At 44.5% G+C, this 20,563-nt stretch overlaps 1 protein-coding gene across 1 annotated transcript in view; it reads left to right on the top strand.

The window, feature by feature from the left end:
- Nucleotides 1–20,563, top strand: part of rfc1 (replication factor C (activator 1) 1) — a 143,983-nt gene that overhangs the window by 79,258 nt on the left and 44,162 nt on the right. Inside the window, exons 13-14 of the mRNA XM_085965626.1 lie at nucleotides 1,405–1,584; nucleotides 2,292–2,396. Coding sequence (XP_085821752.1) covers nucleotides 1,405–1,584; nucleotides 2,292–2,396 — 285 coding nt within the window. The remainder of the gene's footprint in view (nucleotides 1–1,404; nucleotides 1,585–2,291; nucleotides 2,397–20,563) is intronic.

Here is a 20,563-nt window from a genome sequence, read left to right as displayed (position 1 = left end):
AACTGAAGAGGACTGACTTCAGGGCAAGGACAGGTTAGTGGATTGGACGGACAGATGCTAGACAAAACTTAATGCTGAAAAATATGAGGTGATTAATTTTAGAAGGAAGAATAAGAGGAAATATAGATTAAATAAATGTTTTTTAAAAAAAATAGAGACTTAGGGGTTCAGATACCCAAATCTTTAAAAGTGGGGTGACAAGTTGTTAAAGTTTAAAAAAAAACCGAGGTAATGCCAAATCTATACAAATCGTTGTTTAGGTGGAGTTAGAACCTTACTTTAGAAAGGATGTCAAATCCATGGAGAAGAGACTCTCGCTAAGATGATACCAAGGATGAGCGCCTAGAGGAACTGAGGCTCTTTTTATTGGAATTGAAATTAATGGAGATGTTTTAGGAATTGTTTTGATGAGGTAATTGGGGAAAATCTATTTTCACCGGTTTGCGAGTTGGTAACTAGAGTGCATACGTTTAAGATCATCAGAAGAACAAAGGGAGAAGTTAGATTTTTTTTTAATGCATCAGAAACGAGTATGAGCAGATATGGTTTTCAGAGGGAAGTGGATAAATATTTGAAAAATAATCAACTTAAAATGACTGAGGAAAGGCAAAGGGACTGGGACTAAGTGGATGCTTTTTAAAGAGAGCTGGCATGGGCTTGAAGAGCTAAATGACTTCCATCTGTACTAGAATATTCTATGATTTTATTTGTTTATAGATTGAAGTGGAAGAAAGATGTGTGTGTGTATATGTTTGCCAGATAAGGAGCACTGTGCTGCTCCTCACCATAGGTCGATTGGTCAGGCCCCCTTTCCCACACGCCGCCACCTCCCCTTTCCATGGAACTGTGTCATATGGACCAGGAAGGTCCCAGATGTTTTTCTCCATGGCCTATGCTTAGAGTCAGCCAGGTGGCATTAGGAGTGCTGCAAATGGCCTCCGTGTTCCTGGGTGAGGGAGAGGGAGGAAATTGGCCACATTTTGCTCTTGATTGCTATCCAGAGATTCCCTGTGTGTGTGCGTGTGTCTTTCCTCATCTATTGACTCGGTGTCTCCAGTGCACTCAAATGGGGCTCTCTCATCTTCCCAATTGCTAAAGCTGCCTCCAGGAAATGTTTCTTCTTTCTGCCAATCGCTTTCTTTCCTCTCATCAGCTCTTGATTCTCTCTAAAGGCCAAGTCCATCTATTGCTCCCATATAGGGGTAGGCTTTTCTAACACCGCTCTTACATTCCTGGAAAGAATACAAGGAAAAAGCTTGTCATTTGGTAGGCAATTCTTCTACTTCTAGCCTCCAATCTATTGTCTCGCTGTGTTGCATCCTCTCGCAAACATCATAAAGACCTCGTAGAAAGAGTGATTAGTACATTATGATTAGAATGACTGTTCAAATTCTTATCATTAAGGGAGCTGAGAACTGCTTGGAAGGACTTTCGTTCGTCATTACAGGAGTCCTGGAGTCCATGGAACGTGATGATGCCAAGTCTTTAATCGAACGCCATGGAGGGAAGCTGACAGGAAATGTTAGTAAGAAAACAAATTACCTCGTGATTGGTCGAGAAGGTGGACGAGCCAAACTGGACAAAGTGAGTACCTTTCGGTAGCACAAGCTTAGCAATATGAGCACCACTCTTACGCATGGTGGAGGTACAATTGATACCAGTCGTTATGAGTGTTGATGCTTCTGTGGCATTAAAGGTGGCCGATGTGATCTTTAATACAGGAAACTTTGGTTTATCCGGAGGTTGTATGTCCGGAAACCTCGAACTACCAGCAGAAATCAGGAGCCGTTTTGTTAGGTTTTTTTTCTTCTCGTGGCTTTTTTTTCTTCTCGTGGCTTTTTTTTCAAAAGTCAGGCTCTGGAAAGTCTCTCTGAAGCTGTTGCTAAGCTACAGAGACGCTTCTAAGGTACAGGCCGACTATTTAGAAGCTGTTGCTAAGCAACAGTGTTTGTTGTCAGATACGGAGATGAAAACCTCCGTATGCTTCAACATTAACGCTGGTATGTCCGGCAGTTTTGATAGATCGGCAACAGCTCGGTCCCATCGGTGCAGGATATAACAAAGTCTCCTGTATTGCCATTATAAAACTGTAGTGTAATATTCTAACTACATACAAGTTAGAGATCAGATGTTAACTTTTCCATAATTGCTGTCTTGCCATTCTTTGCTGACCTGAAATTTGTAATATTGACCTTCCATGACTTTCTGAAAGCACCAAATATATGATCCATAATAAGTTTTCATTGAAATTAAGTGTGGTTTTATTTCTTTGGGGAAAAAAACTTTTTTAGGCAGAGAGTATTGGAACAAAACAAATTGATGAAGATGGACTGCTGGATCTGATCCGTAGAATGCCGGGAAAGAGATCAAAGTATGAGATTGCAGCTGAAGACGAGGTCAGATTTAAAGAGATAAAGTACTCGACCTATAACGCTTCAGCTTTGTGTCTTGCACAGGGTTCATATCTCCAAGATAACAGAACTATGAGCTAATCAAGATTGGCATCCTTTCGATTAAAGTAATTGATAATTGTATGCTTCTGTTATGGTAGTGAGTTTATTTGTACCTGATAGCCACACTATTTTGTCATGGGATGATCTAACTTAGAATCATAGAAATTTACGGCACAGAAGGAGGCCATTCAGCCCATCGTGTCTGCGCTGGTCGATAAAGAGCTATCCAACCTAATCCCACTTTCCAGCTCTTGGTCCGTACCCCTGCAGGTTACAGCAGTTCAGGTGCATATCCAAGCACTTATTAAATACGATGATGGTTTCTGCCTCTACCACCCTTTCAGGCAGTGTGTTCCAGACCCTCTCCGCCCTCTGGATGAAAAGATTTCTCCTCAACTCCCCTCTAATCCTTCAACGAATTACTTTAAATTCATGTCCCCTAGTTATTGACCTCTCTGCTAAGGGAAATAGGTCCTTCCTATCCACTGTATCTAGGCTCCTCATAATTTTATACACCTCAGTTAAGTCTCCCCTCGGCCTTCTCTGTTCCAGCCTATCCAATCTTTCCTCATAGCTGAAATTCTTCAGTCCTAGCAACATCCTCATCAATTTCCTCTGTACCCCCTCTAGCGCAATCACATCTTTCCTGTAATGTGGTGACTAGAACTGGACGCAGTACTCTAGCTGTGGCCTAGCTAGTGTTTTATACAGTTCAAGCATAACCTCTCTGCTCTTATATTCTATGCCTCGGCTAATAAAGGAAAGTACCCCGTATGCCTTCTTAATCATAACCTCTACATTGAAGTCTGAATCCTTGATATATACCACAAAAAGCAAGGAACTTAGTACTGAGCCCTGTGGAACCCTACTGGAAACATCCTTCCAGTCACAAAAACACCTGTCGACCATTACCCTTTGCTTCCTGCTACTGAGCCAATTTTGGATCACACTTGTCACTTTCCCTTGGATCCCATGGGCTTTTATTTTTCTGGCCAGTCTGCCATGTGGGACCTTGTCAAAGGCCTTGCTAAAATCCACGGAGACTAAATCAAATAGACTACCCTTATTGACCCTCCTCATTATCTCCTCAAAAAATTCAGTCAAGTTAGTCAGACACGACATTCCTGAACAAATCCATGCTGACTGTCCTTGATTAATCTGTGCATTTCTAAATTACAATTTATACTGTCCCTCAGAATTTTTTCTAGTAATTTTCCCACCACCGAGGTTAGGCTGACTGGCTTGTAATTACTTGGTCTATCCCTTTCTCCCTTTTTAAACAATGGCACAACGTTGGCAGTCCTCTGGCACCACGCCTGTAGCCAGAGACGATTGGAAAATGATGGTCAGAACCTCTACTATTTCCTCCCTTGCCTCTCAACAGCCTGGGATACATTTCATTTGGGCCTGGCAATTTATCTACTTTCAAAGATGCTCAACCTCTTAATACTTCCCCTCTCTCTCTCTGTTTATCCCATCTAATATTTCACACTCCTCCTCCTCAATTACAATGTCTGCATCGTCCCTCTCTTTTGTGAAGACGTTTGCAAAGTATTCATTAAGAACCATAGCCACGTGTTCCGCCTCCACACGAGTTATCTTTTTGGTCTCTAATAGGCCCTACTCTTTCCTCAGTTATCCTCTTGCTCTTTGTGTATTTATAAAACATCTTTGTGTTTTCCTTGATTTTCCTTCCTAATATTTTTTCATGCCCTCACTTTGCTTTTCTAATTTCCTTTTAAATTTCACCCCTGCACTTTCTATACTCCTCCTAGGCTTTCTGTAGTATTGAGCTCTCTGCATCTGACAAAAGCTTTCCTTTTTTTACTTATCCTACTCTGTAAGCTTCTTGACATCCAGGGGGCTCTAGATTTGGGAGTCCCACCCTTTTTCTTTGTGGGAACATATTTGCTCTGAACTCTCACTATCTCCTCCTTGAATGCCTCTCATTGCTCTGACATTGATTTACCTTCAAGTAGCTGTTTCCAGTCCACTTTTTTAAATCACATTTCAGCTTAGTAAAGTTGGCCTTTTCCCCAATCAAAAATATTTACACCTGGACCAGCTTTGTCCTTTTTCATAATTTAGTTACATTTAACATAGTTATGATCACTATCACCAAAATGCTCTCCCACTGATGCCCGTTCCACCTGCCCAGCTTCATTCCCTAAAACTAAGTCCAGAATTGCCCCCTCTCTTGTTGGGCTTGTTACGTGCTGGCTAAAAATATTCTCCTGAATGCATTTTAAGAATTCTGCACCCTCTACCTTTACGCTAATTCTATCCCAGTTAATACAGGAAACTTTGTGATATCCGGCACCGACGGGACCGGCGTGTTGCCGATCTATCAAAACTGCTGGACATACAAAGTTAATGTTGAAGCATACGGCGGTTTTCATCTCCGTACCTGACAACAAACACTGTTGCTTGACAACAAACACTGTTGCTTAGCAACAGCTTCTAAAGAGTCGGCTGCAGCTGCAAGTGTCTCTAGCTGAAGCTGTTGCTATAGTTACAGACCTTGCAGTGCTTGACTGGGGAAAAAAAAAGAACGAGAACTAAAAAAAACAGCTCCTGATTTTTGCCGTTAGATCGAGTATTCTGGACATACAACCTCCGGATAAACCAAAGTTTCCTGTATTAGGGTAGTTGAAATTTCCTATTATTACTGCCATATTGTTTCTGCATTTCGCAGAAATTTGCATTTATATTTGCTCTTCTATCTCGCTCTGACTATTTGGGGGTCTATAGTACACTCCCAGCATTGTGATTGCCCCTTTTTTTGTTCTTCAGTTTAACCCATATGACCTCATTTGATCCTTCTAACCTAACATATCATCCCTCCTCACAGCTGTAATTGTTTCTTTAACCAATATTGTGACCCCCCTTCCCTTTTTATCCCCCTCTCTATCTTGTCTGAAAACCCTGTAACCAGGAATGTTGAGCTGCCATTCCTGCCCTTCTTTAAGCCATGTTTCAGTAATAGCTATGATATCATACTTCCATGTGTCTATCTGTGCTATCAGCTCATCTGCCTTGTTCACTAGACTCCTACCGTTAAGCACTGCCAAACCCCTTTGTTGTCTATTTTCTAGCCTTTGCTTCCCACTGCCTTCCAAACTCACTTACCAATTTACTGCCTTCCATTTCCAGCTTTGCTGCTTCTCCCCACTAAATCTACGCTCGTATTCCCATCCCCCTGCCAAGCTAGTTTAAACCCTCCCCAACAGTCCCCCATCCAGTTTGTACAGTCCCACCTCCCCCAGAACCGGTCCCAATGCCTCAGGAATCTAACACCCTTCCTCCTGCACCATCTCTCCTGCCACACATTTATCTGCTCTATGCTCCTATTTCTGTACTCGCGCATGAGATTACTACCTTTTGAGGTCCAGCTTACTAATCATTTTCCAGCTCCCTAAATTCTGCCTGCAGGACCTCGTCCCTCTTTCTACCTATGTGATTGGTACCGATAAGGACCACGACCTCTGGCTGTTCACGCTCCTCCCTCAATGTCCTGCAGCCGCTCCGTGACGTCCTTGACCCTGGCACCAGGGAGGCAACATACAATCCTGGAGTCACATCTGCGGCCACAGAAATGCCGGTCTGTTCCCCTAAGTATTGAATCCCCTATCGCTATTGCATTATTGACCTTCCTCCTCCCTCCCCCCCCTCCCCCCCCCCCCCCCCCCCCCCCCCCTTGTACAGCTGAGCCACTCATGGTGCCGTGGCCTTGGCTCTGGCTGCACTCCCTAGAGGAACCATCGCCCTCACCAGTATTCTGGTTAGAGAGTGAGATGCACTCGTGGGGGGTGGGGGGTCTCCTGCAGTATCTGCCTGGTCCTCCTTGTCTGTCTGGTGGTCACCCAGTCCCCCTTTGCCTGCAAATTCTTTAGCTGCGAGGTGACCACCTCCTGAAATGTGCTATCCACGTAGCTCTCGGCCTCACGGATGCACTGCAGTGACGCCAGTTGAAACCCAGTGCTCGAGCTCCTTCAGCTGATGCGCATGTTGTTGTCCAGGACACGAGAAGCATCTTGGACTTCCCGCATGGCACAGGATGTGCATTTGACACGACTGAGGTGCCCTGCCATGCATCTATTAGACTACTTACTAAACTTCTTAGCTAACCCACTGCCTTAACTTAGAGAGAAAAAGACAAAGGTAATACTCACCAACCAATCACCTACCTGCTATCCTGTGATATGTCTCCTTGATTTTTGTTTTTGCCAAATATATCTCTGGTCCGTGCTCTGTCCTGGGCCTTCTCTCCCGCTCTGTTTATGCTGCTGCTGCCTCCGCTCGGGTGGCAACTTGTACATGCCTCATTGAATGCAGTTGATGCTCTTCCTTGGCCAGCTCACCAAGATAGAATCTCTGCTATTTACTACTCACCAGTCTCGCGGGTGACTTGCCTGAGATTGATCTGTATACCACAAGTGGACTATTAACCTGATAAGTCATGGTCATATGTGTTATGCTCAACTATAGGTTATGTCCCATAGCTACTTGTGTATTCTTATTATGCTGTTAGGTGAGTAATTTATAAAATAACTGTTTTAAATTGGAACTAAATAGATTGCAGATTGGTTCTGATGTTGCTGTGACGTCCCTTCTGCCAATTTTACGCCCCCCCCCCCCCCCCCAATCCCAGTACCATCTGTAATGTCATTCCTGAAAATATTGTGCTGTGATGGTGTCAAACGTGTGACACATATACATAAACGTTTAAGTGTTTGGAGAGCTGAGTTATGCTGAGTTTTTTTGGTAATTCCTTCCCTTCCTGTAGTCTGGAAATCACTTTAGGGATTATGGAACACATTTTTCTGAGAATTTCTAGGGCAAGCTGGTGAGTTTCTAAGCAAAATGGATGTAACTGATAAAAGCTGGTGGACAGAGTGATAACACTGAAGGAGGCCAAGGCCCTTGATCCAGACAGATTGCAACCTAATGTACTTAAGAAAATAACTAATGAAATTGGGCATGTTTTAGTGGGAAATCCTTGGAAACAAAGATGTAGGATTGGAGAAAAGGGAATGTGACGCCAATCTATTTTAAAGAAAAAGGGGAAAGGGAGAACCCGGGGAACTACAGACCAGTCGGCCTCACATCCATCTTGGGTAGGGGTGGTAGTAGTGGAGGGTGTTCTGAAGGAACAAATGGTTGAACCACCAGGAAAAATATAGAACTTTGAGGAAGCCAGCATGGCTTTATGGGAGGGACATCATGTCTGATTAATCTCTTGGAGTTTTTTGAGCTGTTAACAACTTATGGACAGAGGGAACTCAGTGGATGTTATTTATTTAGATTTCAGCAAAACTTTTGATACAGTGCCACATAGGAGATTGGTCCACAAGGTTGCAAGGCATGGCATAGGTGGAGTGCTTCAGAAATGGATTGAGAAATTGTCTGAAACAGGAAGCAAGGGTGGTTGTACACAGAGCCGGATCGGCATGGAAGGAGGTAACTAGTGGGGTTCCTCAGATCGGTTCTGGGGCTGTTGTTTATAATGTATATAAAAGTGACTTAGAAGTGGGAACAGAAACAAAACTCAAGTTTGTAGATGATACCAAACTAGGGGGACTGCAATAGGAACAGGCAGATATAATACAGAAGGGCCTGGATAGATCAGGGAACTGGCCTGATGAGTGGCAGATATCATTTAATGTGGAGAAATGTAAAGTAATGAGATTGTGAAATTATAATAAGTGGTAATATAAGCTAGTTGGTATACGACAGGACTCAACAAAGGAGAATGATTTGGGGAAGCTGGTAGATTGCCGAAGCCATCAGCACAGTGTGGAACAACAGTAAAGAGAGCAAATAGGATCATAGTCAGAGGAATACAGGAAACTTTGTGATATCCGGCACCGACGGGACTGGCGTGTTGCCGATCTATCAAAGCTGCCGGACATACCAGCGTTAATGTTGAAGCATACGGAGGTTTTCATCTCCGTATCTGACAACAAACACTGTTGCTTAGCAACAGCTTCTAAAGAGTCGGCTGCAGCTGCAAGCGTCTCTAGCTGAAGCTGTTGCTATAGCTACAGACCTTGCAGTGCTTGACTGGGGAAAAAAAAAGAACGAGATCTAAAAAAACTTACAGAAAACAGCTCCTGATTTTTGTCGTTAGATCAAGTATTCCGGACATGCAACCTCCGGATAAACCAAAGTTTCCTGTAGTGCAAATCTCAGAAAGGAGTCTGTATAAACTCAAGTGTTGGTCTGGGCCCACCTGAAGTACCAGATGGTCTGGTCATTGAATTATAAGAAATACATTGGAGAGGATAGAGCTGTATTTATAAAACCCAAAATTCTATTGGCCTTTTATGGTTTTATACACTTGCACTTTAAGAAATTATGTTTTTTAACCCCTTGAAGTCTCTGTTTAGTCACACCCTTCAATGTGAAAGTAAGCTGAGGAGGACGCAAAGAGGCTGCAAAGGGATATAGATCGGTTAAGTGAGTGGGCAACAACAGGGCAGATGGAATATAATGTGAAGACATGTGAAGTTATCCACTTTGGCAGGAAAAATAGAAAAGCAGAATATTTTTTAAATGGTGAGAGATTGGGAAATGCTGGTGTTCAGAGGGACCTGAGTGTCCTTGTACACGAATCACAAAGTTAACATGCAGGTACAGAAAGCAAATGGTATATTGGCCTTTATTACAAAGGGATTGGAGTACAAGAGTAAAGACGTCTTACTACAAGTATATAGGACCTTGGTGAGACCACACCTGGAGTACTGTGCACAGTTTTGGTCTCCTTACCTAAGGAAGATATACTTGCCTCAGAGGGAGTACAACGAAGGTTCACTAGACTGATTCCTGGGATGGGGGGACTGTCCTATGAGGAGAGATTGAGTAGACTAGGCCTATATTCCCTAGAGTTTAGAAGAATGAGAGGTGATCTCATTGAAACATATAAAATTCTTAAAGGGCTTTTCAGGGTAGATGCTGGGAGGATGATTCCCCTGGCTGAGGAGAACTAGGAGTCACAGTCTCCGAATAAGGTTTTTTTTTTTTTATTCGTTCATGGGATGTTGGCGTTGCTGGCAAGGCCAGCATTTATTGCCCATCCCTAATTGCCCTTGAGAAGGTGGTGGTGAGCCGCCTTCTTGAACCGCTGCAGTCCGTGCAGTGAAGGTACTCCCACAGTGCTGTTAGGGAGGGAGTTCCAGGATTTTGACCCAGCGACGATGAAGGAACGGCGATATATTTCCAAGTCAGGATGGTGTGAGACTTGGAGGGGAACTTGGAGATGGTGGTGTTGCCATGCGTCTGCTGCTCTTGTCCTTCTAGGTGGAAGAGGTCGCGGGTTTGGGAGGTGCTGCCGAAGAAGCCTTGGTGAGTTGCTGCAGTGAATCTTGTAGATGGTACACACTGCAGCCACGGTACACCGGTGGTGGAGGGAGTCAATGTTTAAGGTGGTGGATGGGATGCCAATGAAGTGGGCTGCTTTGCCTTGAATGGTGTCGAGCTGCTTGAGTATTGTTGGAGCTGCGTTCATCCAGGCAAGTGTATTCTATCACACTCCTGACTTGTGCCTTTGTAGATGGTGGAAAGGCTTTGGGGAGTCAGGAGGTGAGACACTCACCGCAGAATACCCAGCCTCTGACCTGCTCTTGTTGCCACAGTATTTATGTGGCTGGTCTGGTTAAGTTTCTGGTCAATGGTGACCACCAGGATATTGATCGTGGGGGATTCGGCGATGGTAATGCTGTTGAATGTCATGGGGCGGTGATTAGACTCTCACTTGTTGGAGATAGTCATTGCCTGGCACTTGTGTGGCACGAATTTTACCTGCCACTTATCATCCCAAGCCTGAACGTCGTCCAGGTCTTGCTGCATGCGGGCATGGACTGCTTCATTAGCTAAGGATTTGTGAATGGCACTGAACACTGCAGCGAACACCCCCACTTCTGACCTTATGATGGAGGGAAGGTCATTGATGAAGCAGCTGAAGATGATTGGGCCAAGGACACTGCCCTGAGGAACTCCTGCAGCAATGTCCTGCGGTTGTGATGATTGACCTTCAACCACCACAACCATCTTCCTTTGTTCTAGATATGACTCCAGCCAGTGGAGAGTTTTCCCCCTGATTCCCATTGACTTTAGTTTTACAAGGGCTCCTTGATGCCACACTCGGTCAAATGCTGCCTTGTTGTCAAGGGCAGTCACTCTCACCTCACCTCTGGAATTCAGCTCTTTTGTCATGTTTGGACCAAGGCTGTAATGAGGTCTGGAACCGAGTGGTCCTGGCGGAACCCAAACTGGGCATCAGTGAGCAGTTTATTGGTGAGTAAGTGCTGCTTGATAGCATTGTTGACGACACCTTCCATCACTTTGCTGCTGATTGAGAGTAGTCTGCTGGGGTGGCAATTGGCCGGATTTAATTTGTCCTGCTTTTTGTGGACAGGGCATACCTGGGCGGTTTTCCACATTGTCGGATAGATGCCAGTGTTATAGCTGTACTGGAACAGCTTGACTAGAGGCGCGGCTATTTCTGGAGCACAAGTCTTCAGCATGACAGCCGGGATGTTGCCGGGGCTCATAGCCTTTGCTGTATCCAGTGCGCTCAGCCGAGGACAAAGGGATTAATTAAGAGGGGGGAAATAGAGTATGAGAGTAAGCTTGCAGGGGACATAAAAACTGATTGTAAAACCTTCTATAGATATGTGAAGAGAAAAAGATTGGTGAAGTCAAGCGTAGGTCCCTTGCAGTCAGAATCAGGGGAATTTATAATGGGGAACAAAGAAATGGAAGATGAATTAAATACATACTTTGGCTCTGTCTTCACAAAGGACCTCCTAGAGATGGCGGGGAACATAGGGTCTAATGAGAGGGAGGAACTGAAAGAAATCAGTATTTGTAGGGAAATGGTGTTAGGGAAATTGACAGCATTGAAGGCTGATAAATCCCCAGGGCCTGATAATCTACATCCTAGGGTACTTAAGGAAGTGGCCCTAGAAATAGTAGATGCATTGTTGGTCGTCATCCAAAATTCTATAGACTCTGGAACAGTTCCCATGGATTGGAGGATAGCTAATGTAACCCCACTATTCAAAAAAGGTGGTAGAGAGAAAACAGGGAATTATAGACCGGTAAGCCTGACATCGGTAGTGGGGAAAATGCTAAAGTCCATTATAAAAGATGTAATAGCAGAGCACTTAGAAAACGGTGACGGGATCGGACAAAGTCAGCATGGATTTACAAAAGGTAAATCGTGCTGGACTAATCTACTGGAATTTTTTGAGGATGTAACTGGTAGAATAGATAAGGGAGAACCAGTGGATGTGGTGTATTTGGACTTTCAGAAGGCTTTCGATAAGGTCCTGCATAAGAGATTAGCATGTAAAGTTAAAGCACATGGGATTGGGGGTAAGGTACTGACTTGGATAGAGAACTGGTTGGCAGACAGGAAGCAAAGAGTTGGAATAAACGGGTCTTTCTCCGAGTGGCAGGCAGTGACTAATGGGGTACCGCAGGGATTGGTGCTATGACCCCAGCTATTCACAATGTATATTAATGATCTAGACGAGGGAATATATGTAATATCTCCAAGTTTGCAGATGACACAAAGCTGGATGGGCATGTGTGCTGTGAGGAGGATGCCGAGAAACTCCAGTATGATTTAGACAGGTTGGGTGATTGGGCAGATGCAGTATAATGTGGATAAATGCGAGGTTATCCACTTTGGTGGCAAAAACAGGAAGGCAGATTATTATCTGAACAGCAATAGATTGGGAGAAGGGGAAGTGCAACGAGACCTGGATGTCCTTGTGCACCAGTCACTGAAGGTAAGCATGCAGGTGCAGCAGGCGGTTAAGAAGGCAAATGGTATGTTACATAGAACCATAGAAGATAGGAGCAGGGCATTCGGCCCTCGAGCCTGCTCTGCCATTCAATGAGATCATGGCTGATCATCCAAATTCAGTACCCTGTCTCTGCCTTCTCTCCATATCCCTTGATCCCTTTAGCCTTAAGAAATATATCCAACTCCTTCTTGAATATATTTAATGAATTGGCTTCCACTGCCTTCTGTGGTAGAGAATTCCACAGGTTCACCACTCTGGGTGAAGAAATTCCTCCTCATCTCTGTCGTAAATGGCTTACCCCTTATCCTTAGACTGTGACCCCTGGTTCTGGACTCCCCGACCATCGGGAACATCCTTCCTGCATCCAGTCTGTCCAGTCCTGTTAGAATTTTATAGATTTCAGCAAGATCTCCTCCCATTCTTCTAAACTCCAGAGAGTATAAGCCCAATCGACCCAATCTCTCCTCATACGTCATTCCTGCCATCCCAGGTATCAGTCTGGTGAATCTTCGCTGCACTCCCTCCATGGCAAGAGCATCCTTCCTCAGATAAGGCGACCAAAACTGCACACAATACTCAAGGTGTGGTCTCCCCAAGGCCCTGTAAAACTGCAGCAAGACATCCTTGTTCTTGTACTCGAACCCTCTTGCTACGACGGCCAACATACCCTTGTTAACCGCCTGCTGCACCTGCATGCTTACCTTCAGTGACTGGTGCACAAGGACACCCAGGTCTCGTTGCACTTCCCCTTCTCCCAATCTATTGCCGTTCAGATAATCTGCCTTCCTGTTTTTGCCACCAAAGTGGATAACCTCGCATTTATCCACATTATACTGCATCTGCCATGCTTCTGCCCAATCACCCAACCTGTCCAAATCACACTGGAGTTTCTCGGCATCCTCCTCACAGCACACACGCCCACCCAGCTTTGTGTTGTCTGCAAACTTGGAGATATTACATCTAGTTCCCTCATCTAGATCATTAATATATATTGTCAATAGCTGGGGTCTTAGGACCGATCCCTGCGGTACTCCACTAGTCACTGCCTACCACTCGGAAAAAGACCCGTTTATTTCAACTCTTTGCTTCCTGTCTGCCAACCAGTTCTTTATCCAAGTCAATACCTTGCTCCAATCCCATGTGCCTTAACTTTACACGCTAATCTCTCTTATGCGGGACCTTATCGAAAGCCTTCTGAAAGTCCAAATACACCACATCTACTGGTTCTCCCTTATCTATTCTACCAGTTACATCCTCAAAAAATTCCAGTAGATTAGTCGAGCACGATTTACCTTTTGTAAATCCATGTTGACTTTGTCCGATCCTGTCACTGTTTTCCAAGTGCTCTGCTATTACATCTTTTATAATGGATTCTAGCATTTTCCCCACTACCGATGTCAGGCTTACCAGTCTATAATACCCCGTTTTCTCTCTACCACCTTTTTTGAATAGTGGGGTAACATTAGCTACCCTCCAATCCATGGGAACTCTTCTAGAGTTTATCGAATTTTGGAGGTTTCTAGAGAGCAAATAATAGAAATGACAACAGAGAAGGTCATAGACTTAGGTAGCAGTGGGGGAATTAAAAAACAGAACATGTCAGGAAGGGACAGAAGGTATGGAGTAAAAAGTCAAGTACTAAAAAGGGAAAAAACAGGAACTAAGTGTTACAAAACATATTTGAAAGTTCTTTATCTGAATGCACGTAGCATTCGTAACAAAATGAATGAGTTAACGGCACAAATAACGACATATGGGTATGATCTTGTGGCCATTACAGAAACATGGCTGCAGGGTGACCATGACTGGGAATTAAACATACCAGGTTATTTAACAATCAGGAAGGACAGGCAGGAAGGGAGAGGAGGTGGGGTGGCTATGTTAATAAAGGAAGGAATCACTATCATACAGAGAAATGATATTGGGTCAAAGGAGCAGGATAGTGAAACAGTTTGGGTGGAGATAAGGAATAATAAGGGGAAAAAAACACTAGTGGGTGTAGTCTATAGGCCTCCGAACAGTTGCAACTCTGTTGGACGGAGTATTAATCAGGAAATAGTTGAGGCTTGTAATAAGGGAACAGCTATAATTATGGGGGATTTTAACTATCATATTAACTGGACAAATCAAATTGGGCAGAGCAGCCTTGAGGATGAGTTCATTGAGTGTATTAGGGATGGGTTTCTTGAGCAGTATGTAACTGAACCAACCAGGGGGCAAGCAACCTTAGATTTGGTCCTGTGTAATGAGACAGGATTAATTAAAAATGTCCTAGTAAAGGATCCCCTTGGAATGAGTGACCATAACATGGTTGAATTCCATATTCAATTAGAGGGTGAGAAGGTTGGATCTCAAACAAGCGTGCTGAGCTTGAATAAAGGAGACTATGAAGGTATGAGAGCGGAATTGAGTAGAGTGGACTGGGAAAATAGATTATAGGGTAAGACGGTACATGATCAGTGGTGTACATTTAAGGAGTTATTTTGCAACTTCCAAAAAAAATATACTCCACTGAGGAAAAAAGGGTGTAAAAGAAAAGATAGCCATCCGTGGCTAAGTAAAGTAATTAAGGATAGTACCCGACTAAAAACAAGGGCATATAAGGTAGCCAAATCTAGTGGGAGGATGGAAGATTGGGAAGTCTTTAAAAGACAGCAAAAAATAACTAAAAGATTGATTAAGAAAGGGAAGATAGATTATGAAAGTAAATTAGCAAAAAATATAAAAACAGACAGCAAAAGTTTCTATAGTTATATAAAAAGAAAAAGGGTGGCTAAAGGAAATGTTGGTCCCTTAGAGGATGAGACCGGGAAATTAATGGTGGGAAACATGGAGATGGCAAAAACACTGAAGAAGATACTAAGAATATCCCAACACTGGACAAACAGGGGGCTCTAGGGGGGGAGGAACTAAATACGATTAAAATCACTAAGGAAGTGGTACTCGGTAAAATAATGGGACTCAAGGCGGATAAATCCCCTGGACCTGATGGCTTGCATCCTAGGGTCTTGAGGGAAGTGGCGGTAGGGATTGTGGATGCATTGGTAATAATTTTCCAAAACTCACTGGACTCAGCAAAGGTCCCGGCAGATTGGAAAACTGCTAATGTAACACCCTTATTTAAAAAGGGTAGTAGGCAGAAGGCTGGAAACTATAGACCTGTTAGCCTAACATCTGTGGTTGGTAAAATGTTAGAGTCCATTATTAAGGAGACAGTAACGGGACATTTGGATAAACATAATTTAATAGGACAAACTCAGCATGGTTTCATGAAGGGGAAGTCATGTTTGACAAATTTGCTTGAGTTTTTTGAGGAAGTAACATACAAGGTGGATAAAGGGGAACCAGTGGACGTAGTGTATTTAGACTTCCAAAAGGCATTTGACAAGGTGCCACACAAAAGATTATTGCTCAAGATAAAAAATCACGGGATTGGGGGTAATATTCTGGCGTGGGTGGAGGATTGGCTCTCTAACAGAAAGCAGAGAGTTGGGATAAATGGTTCGTTCTCAGACTGGCAATCAGTAACTAGTGGTGTTCCGCAGGGGTCAGTGCTGGGTCCCCAACTCTTTACAATCTATATTAACGATTTGGAGGAGGGGACCGAGTGTAACATATCAAAGTTTGCAGATGATACAAAGATGGGACGGAAAGTAGTGAGTGAGGAGGACATAAAAAACCTGCAAGGGGAAATAGACAGGCTAAGTAAGTGGGCAGAGATTTGGCAGATGGAATACAATACTGGAAAGTGTGAGGTTATGCACTTTGGCAGGAAAAATCATCGAGCAAGTTATTATCTTAATGGCAAGAAACTGGAAAGTACTGTAGTACAAAGGGATCTGGGGGTCCTGGGGCACGAAACTCAAAAAGTTAGTATGCAGGTGCAGCAAGTGATCAAGAAGGCCAATGGAATGTTAGCTTTTATTGCTAGGGGGATGGAATATAAAAACAGGGAGGTATTGCTGCAGTTGTACAAGGTATTGGTGAGACCGCACCTGGAATACTGCATACAGTTTTGGTGTCCATACTTAAGAAAAGACATACTTGCTCTCGAGTCAGTACAAAGAAGGTTCACTCGGTTAATGCCGGGGATGAGGGGGTGGTCATATGAGGAGAGGTTGAGTAGATTGGGACTCTACTCATTGGAGTTCAGAAGAATGAGAGGCGATCTTATTGAAACATATAAGATTGTGAAGGGGCTTGATCGGGTGGATGCGGTGAGGATGTTCCCAATGATGGGTGAAACTAGAACTATGGGGCGTAATCATAAAATAAGGGGCTGCTCTTTCAAAACTGAGGTGAGGAGAAACTTCTTCACTCAGAGGGTGGTGGGTTTGTGGAATTTGCTGCCCCAGAAGGCTGTGGAAGCTACATCATTAAATAAATTTAAAACAGAAATAGATAGTTTCCTAGAAGTAAAGGGAATTAAGGGTTACGGGGAGCGGGCAGGAAATTGGACATGAGTCTAGGTTTGGAATGGTCATGGCCCTGTGGATAGTGGAGTGGGCCCAGGGGCCGTGTAGCCTGGTTCTGCTCCTACTGTGTTCTAATTCTGTGTTAGATTTCAGGAGATGGTTTTATTCCTGTTCCTGGCTGGGGTGGAGATCGCCTTTACAGAAGGTAAGTACTGTAGAAAATATAGGGACAGTGATCTCATGGAAGAATTTCGATCGCCTAGATGGGTCGGAGAGGAATTTCCCAGATTTTTTTCTCCCAAAATGGCCATTGGGTCTTCATCTGGTTTTTCGCCTCTCCCGGGAGATCACATGGGTTCTGGTGGATGCAGAGTGATAGAAGATTTGAGGTTAGGATCAGATTAGCCATGATCTTATTGAATGGTGGAGCAGGCTCGAGGGGCTGATTGGCCTACTCCTGCTCCTATTTCTTATGTTCTTATGTTCAATGCATCTACTACAGGAAACTTTGTGCTATCCGGCACCGACGGGGCCGAGCTGTTGCCGTCCCATCAAAACTGCTGGACAAACCAGCGCTAATGTTTAAACATACGGAAGCTCTTGAGCTCCGTATCTAGCAACAAACCCTGTAACAGCTTCTAAACAGTCGGCCGTAGCTTGCAAGCGTCTCTGTAGCTAAGCAACAGCTTTAGCTAGACCTTGCAAAGCCTGACTGGTGGAAAAAAAAGCAACGAAAAGAAAAAAAACTTACTGAACAGACTCCTGAATTTTGCCGGTGGCTCGAGCATTCCGGACAGTTAACCTCCGGATAAACCAAAGTTTCCTGTATTTCTAGGACCACTTCCTTAAGTACCCTAGGATGTAGATTATCAGGCCCTGAGGATTTATCGGCCTTCAATGCCGTCAATTTCCCTAACACCATTTCCCTACAAATACTGATTTCATTCAGTTCCTCCCTCTCATTAGACCCTATATTCCCCGACATCTCTGGGAGGTTATTTGTTGGCCTTCATAGCGAGAGGATTCGAGTACAGGAGCAAGAATGCCTTGCTGTAGTTGTACAGGGCCTTGGTGAGACCACACCTTGAGTACTGTGTGCAGTTTTTGTCGCCTTATCTGAAGAAGGATGTTCTTGCCATGGGAGTGCAGCGAAGGTTCACCAGACTGATACCTGGGATGGCAGGAATGACATATGAGGAGAGATTGGGTCGATTGGGGTTATATTCGCTGGAGTTTAGAAGAATGAGAGGGGATCTCATTGAAACTTATAAAATTCTAACAGGACTAGACAGACTAGATGCAGGAAGGATGTTCCCGATGACGGGGGAGTCCAGAACCAGGGGTCACAGTCTTAAGGATAAGGGGTAAGCCATTTAGGACTGAGATGAGGAGGAATTTCTTCACCCAGAGAGTGGTGAACCTGTGGAATTCTCTACCACAGAGGGCGGTGGAGGCCAATTCATTAAATATATTCAAGAAGGAGTTAGATATATTTCTTAAGGCTAAAGGGATCAAGGGATATGGGGAGAAGGCAGGGACAGGGCACTGAATTTGGATGATCAGCCATGATCTCATTGAATGGCGGAGCAGGCTCGGGGGGCCAAATGACCTACTCCTGCTCCTATCTTCTATGTTTCTTGATATCACATGGAGTGAATTGAATTGGTTGAAGACTGGCTTCTGTGGTGAGGGGGGAAGTAGGCCGCTATGGATCATCCACTCGGCACTTTGGCTGAAGATGCTTGTGAACGCTTCAGCTTTGTCTTTTGCACTCGTGCTGGGCTCCACCATCATTGAGGATGGGGATATTCATGGAGCAGCCTCCTCCCATTAGTTGTTTAATGGTCCACCACCATTCACGACTGGGTGTGACAGGACTGCAGAGCTTTGATCTGATCTGTTGATTGTTGGATCGCTTAGCTCTGTCTATAGCATGCCGTTTCTGCTTTTTAGCATGCATGTAGTCCTGTATTGTAGCTTCCCCAGGTTGGCACCTCATTTTTAGGTGCGCCTGGTGCTGCTCCTGACATGCTCTTCTACACTCCTTATTGAACCAGGGCTGATCCCCTGGCTTTATGGTAATGGTGGCGTGAGGGATATGCCGGATCATGAGGTTACAGATTGTGGTGGAATACAATTCTTCTGCTGCTGATGGCCCACAGCGCCTCATGGATGCCCAGTTTTGAGCTGCTAGATCTGTTCTGAATCTATCCCATTTAGCATGGTGGTAGTGCCACACAACACGATGGAGAGTGTCCTCAGTGTGAAGACGGGACTTCGTCTCCACAATGACTGTGTGGTGGTTACTGCTACCAGTGCTGTTGTGGATAGATGCATCTGCGAGAGGTAGATTGGTAAGGGTGAGGTCAAGTAGGTTTTTCCCCTCGTGTTGCTTCTCTCACCACCTGTTGCAGGCCCAGACTGGTAGTTATGTCCTTCAGGAATCGTCCAGCTCGGTCAGTAGTGGTGCTACCGAGGCACTCTTGATGATGGACATTGGAGTCCCTCACCCAGAGTACATTCTGTGCCCTTGCTACTCTGCTTCTTCCAAGTGGTGTTCAACATGGGGGAGTACTGATTCATCAGCTGAGGGAGGGCGGTAGGTGGTAATCAGCAGGAGGTTTCCTTGCCCATGCTTGACCTGAAGCCATGAGACTTCATGGGGTCTGGAGTCAATGTTGAGGACCCCCAGGGCTGCCACTTCCCTACTGTATACCACTGTGCTGCCACCCCTGGTGGGTCTGTTCTGCCGGTGGGACAGGACATACCTAGGGATGGTGATGGAATGTTTGGGACATTGGCTGAAAGGTATGATTCTGTGAGTATGACTATATCAGGCTGTTGCTTGACTAGTCTGTGGGGCAGCTCTCCCAATTTTGGCACAAGTCCCCAAATGTTGGTGAGGAGGACTTTACAGGTTTGACTGGGCTAGGTGTGCCGTTGTCGTGTCCGTAGCCGGTGCCGAGGTCGATGCTGGGTGGTCCGTCTGGTTTTTTATTGTTTTTTGTAGCGTTTTTTTTTACAACTGAGTGGCTTGCTGGACCATTTCAGAGGGCAGTTAAGAGTCAACCACATTGCTGTGGGTCTGGGCTCACACATAGGCCAGACCAGGTAAGGACGGCAGATTTCCTTCCCTACAGGACATTAGTGAACCATTTGGGTGGCTATTTAGGACTGAAATGATGAGAAATTTCTTCATTAAAAGAATCTTTGGAATTCTCTAGCCCATAGAGCTGTAGATGCTCAGTCGTTGAATATATTCCAGACAGAGATCGATAGATTTTTGGAAACTAAGGGAATCAAGAGATATGGGTATAGTGTGGGAATCTTGTGTCTTCCATTAAGTGCATACTCCCATTCCTTGCTATCTTCTGCCAAAATGCACTACCCCTCACTTATCCACATTAAGTTGCATCAGACACCTGTCTGCCCATTCTGCTAACCTGTCTGTCTTCCAGTAGCCTTTTACAGTCATCCTCACTGTTTGCCAAACCTATTTGTTTTGCCAGAAAAGATTAAAATTGTGCTCTCTATATCCAAGTCCAAATCATCTATATATGCTGAGAACAAAAGTGGACCCAATATGGTTTCCAACCCTTTCCATTCTGAGCAGCACCTATTCCATCCTAATTCTTTTTTTTTGTCTCTGTCAACCAACTTCTTATCCATGCTGCTACATTTCCTTTTATACCATATGCCAGGATGTTTCTAACAAACTTCTTGAGCTATCTTATTGAATGCCTTGTGAAAGTGATCAGACATGGAAAACCTAGCTGTTTCCTCTTATCTAGTCCAGACACAAGCCTGTTTCACCCTCCACCACTACTCTGACTGGGATCAGCTAATTCAGCACAAACCAGGGATCGAACCTGGGACCTTG

Source organism: Somniosus microcephalus, chromosome 2 (genome assembly GCF_052327205.1).
Source record: "Somniosus microcephalus isolate GS21.2 chromosome 2, FLI_Smic_1.0, whole genome shotgun sequence".
Classification (NCBI taxonomy): Eukaryota; Metazoa; Chordata; class Chondrichthyes; order Squaliformes; family Somniosidae; genus Somniosus; species Somniosus microcephalus.
This window is presented reverse-complemented; position numbering and strand designations above follow the sequence as displayed.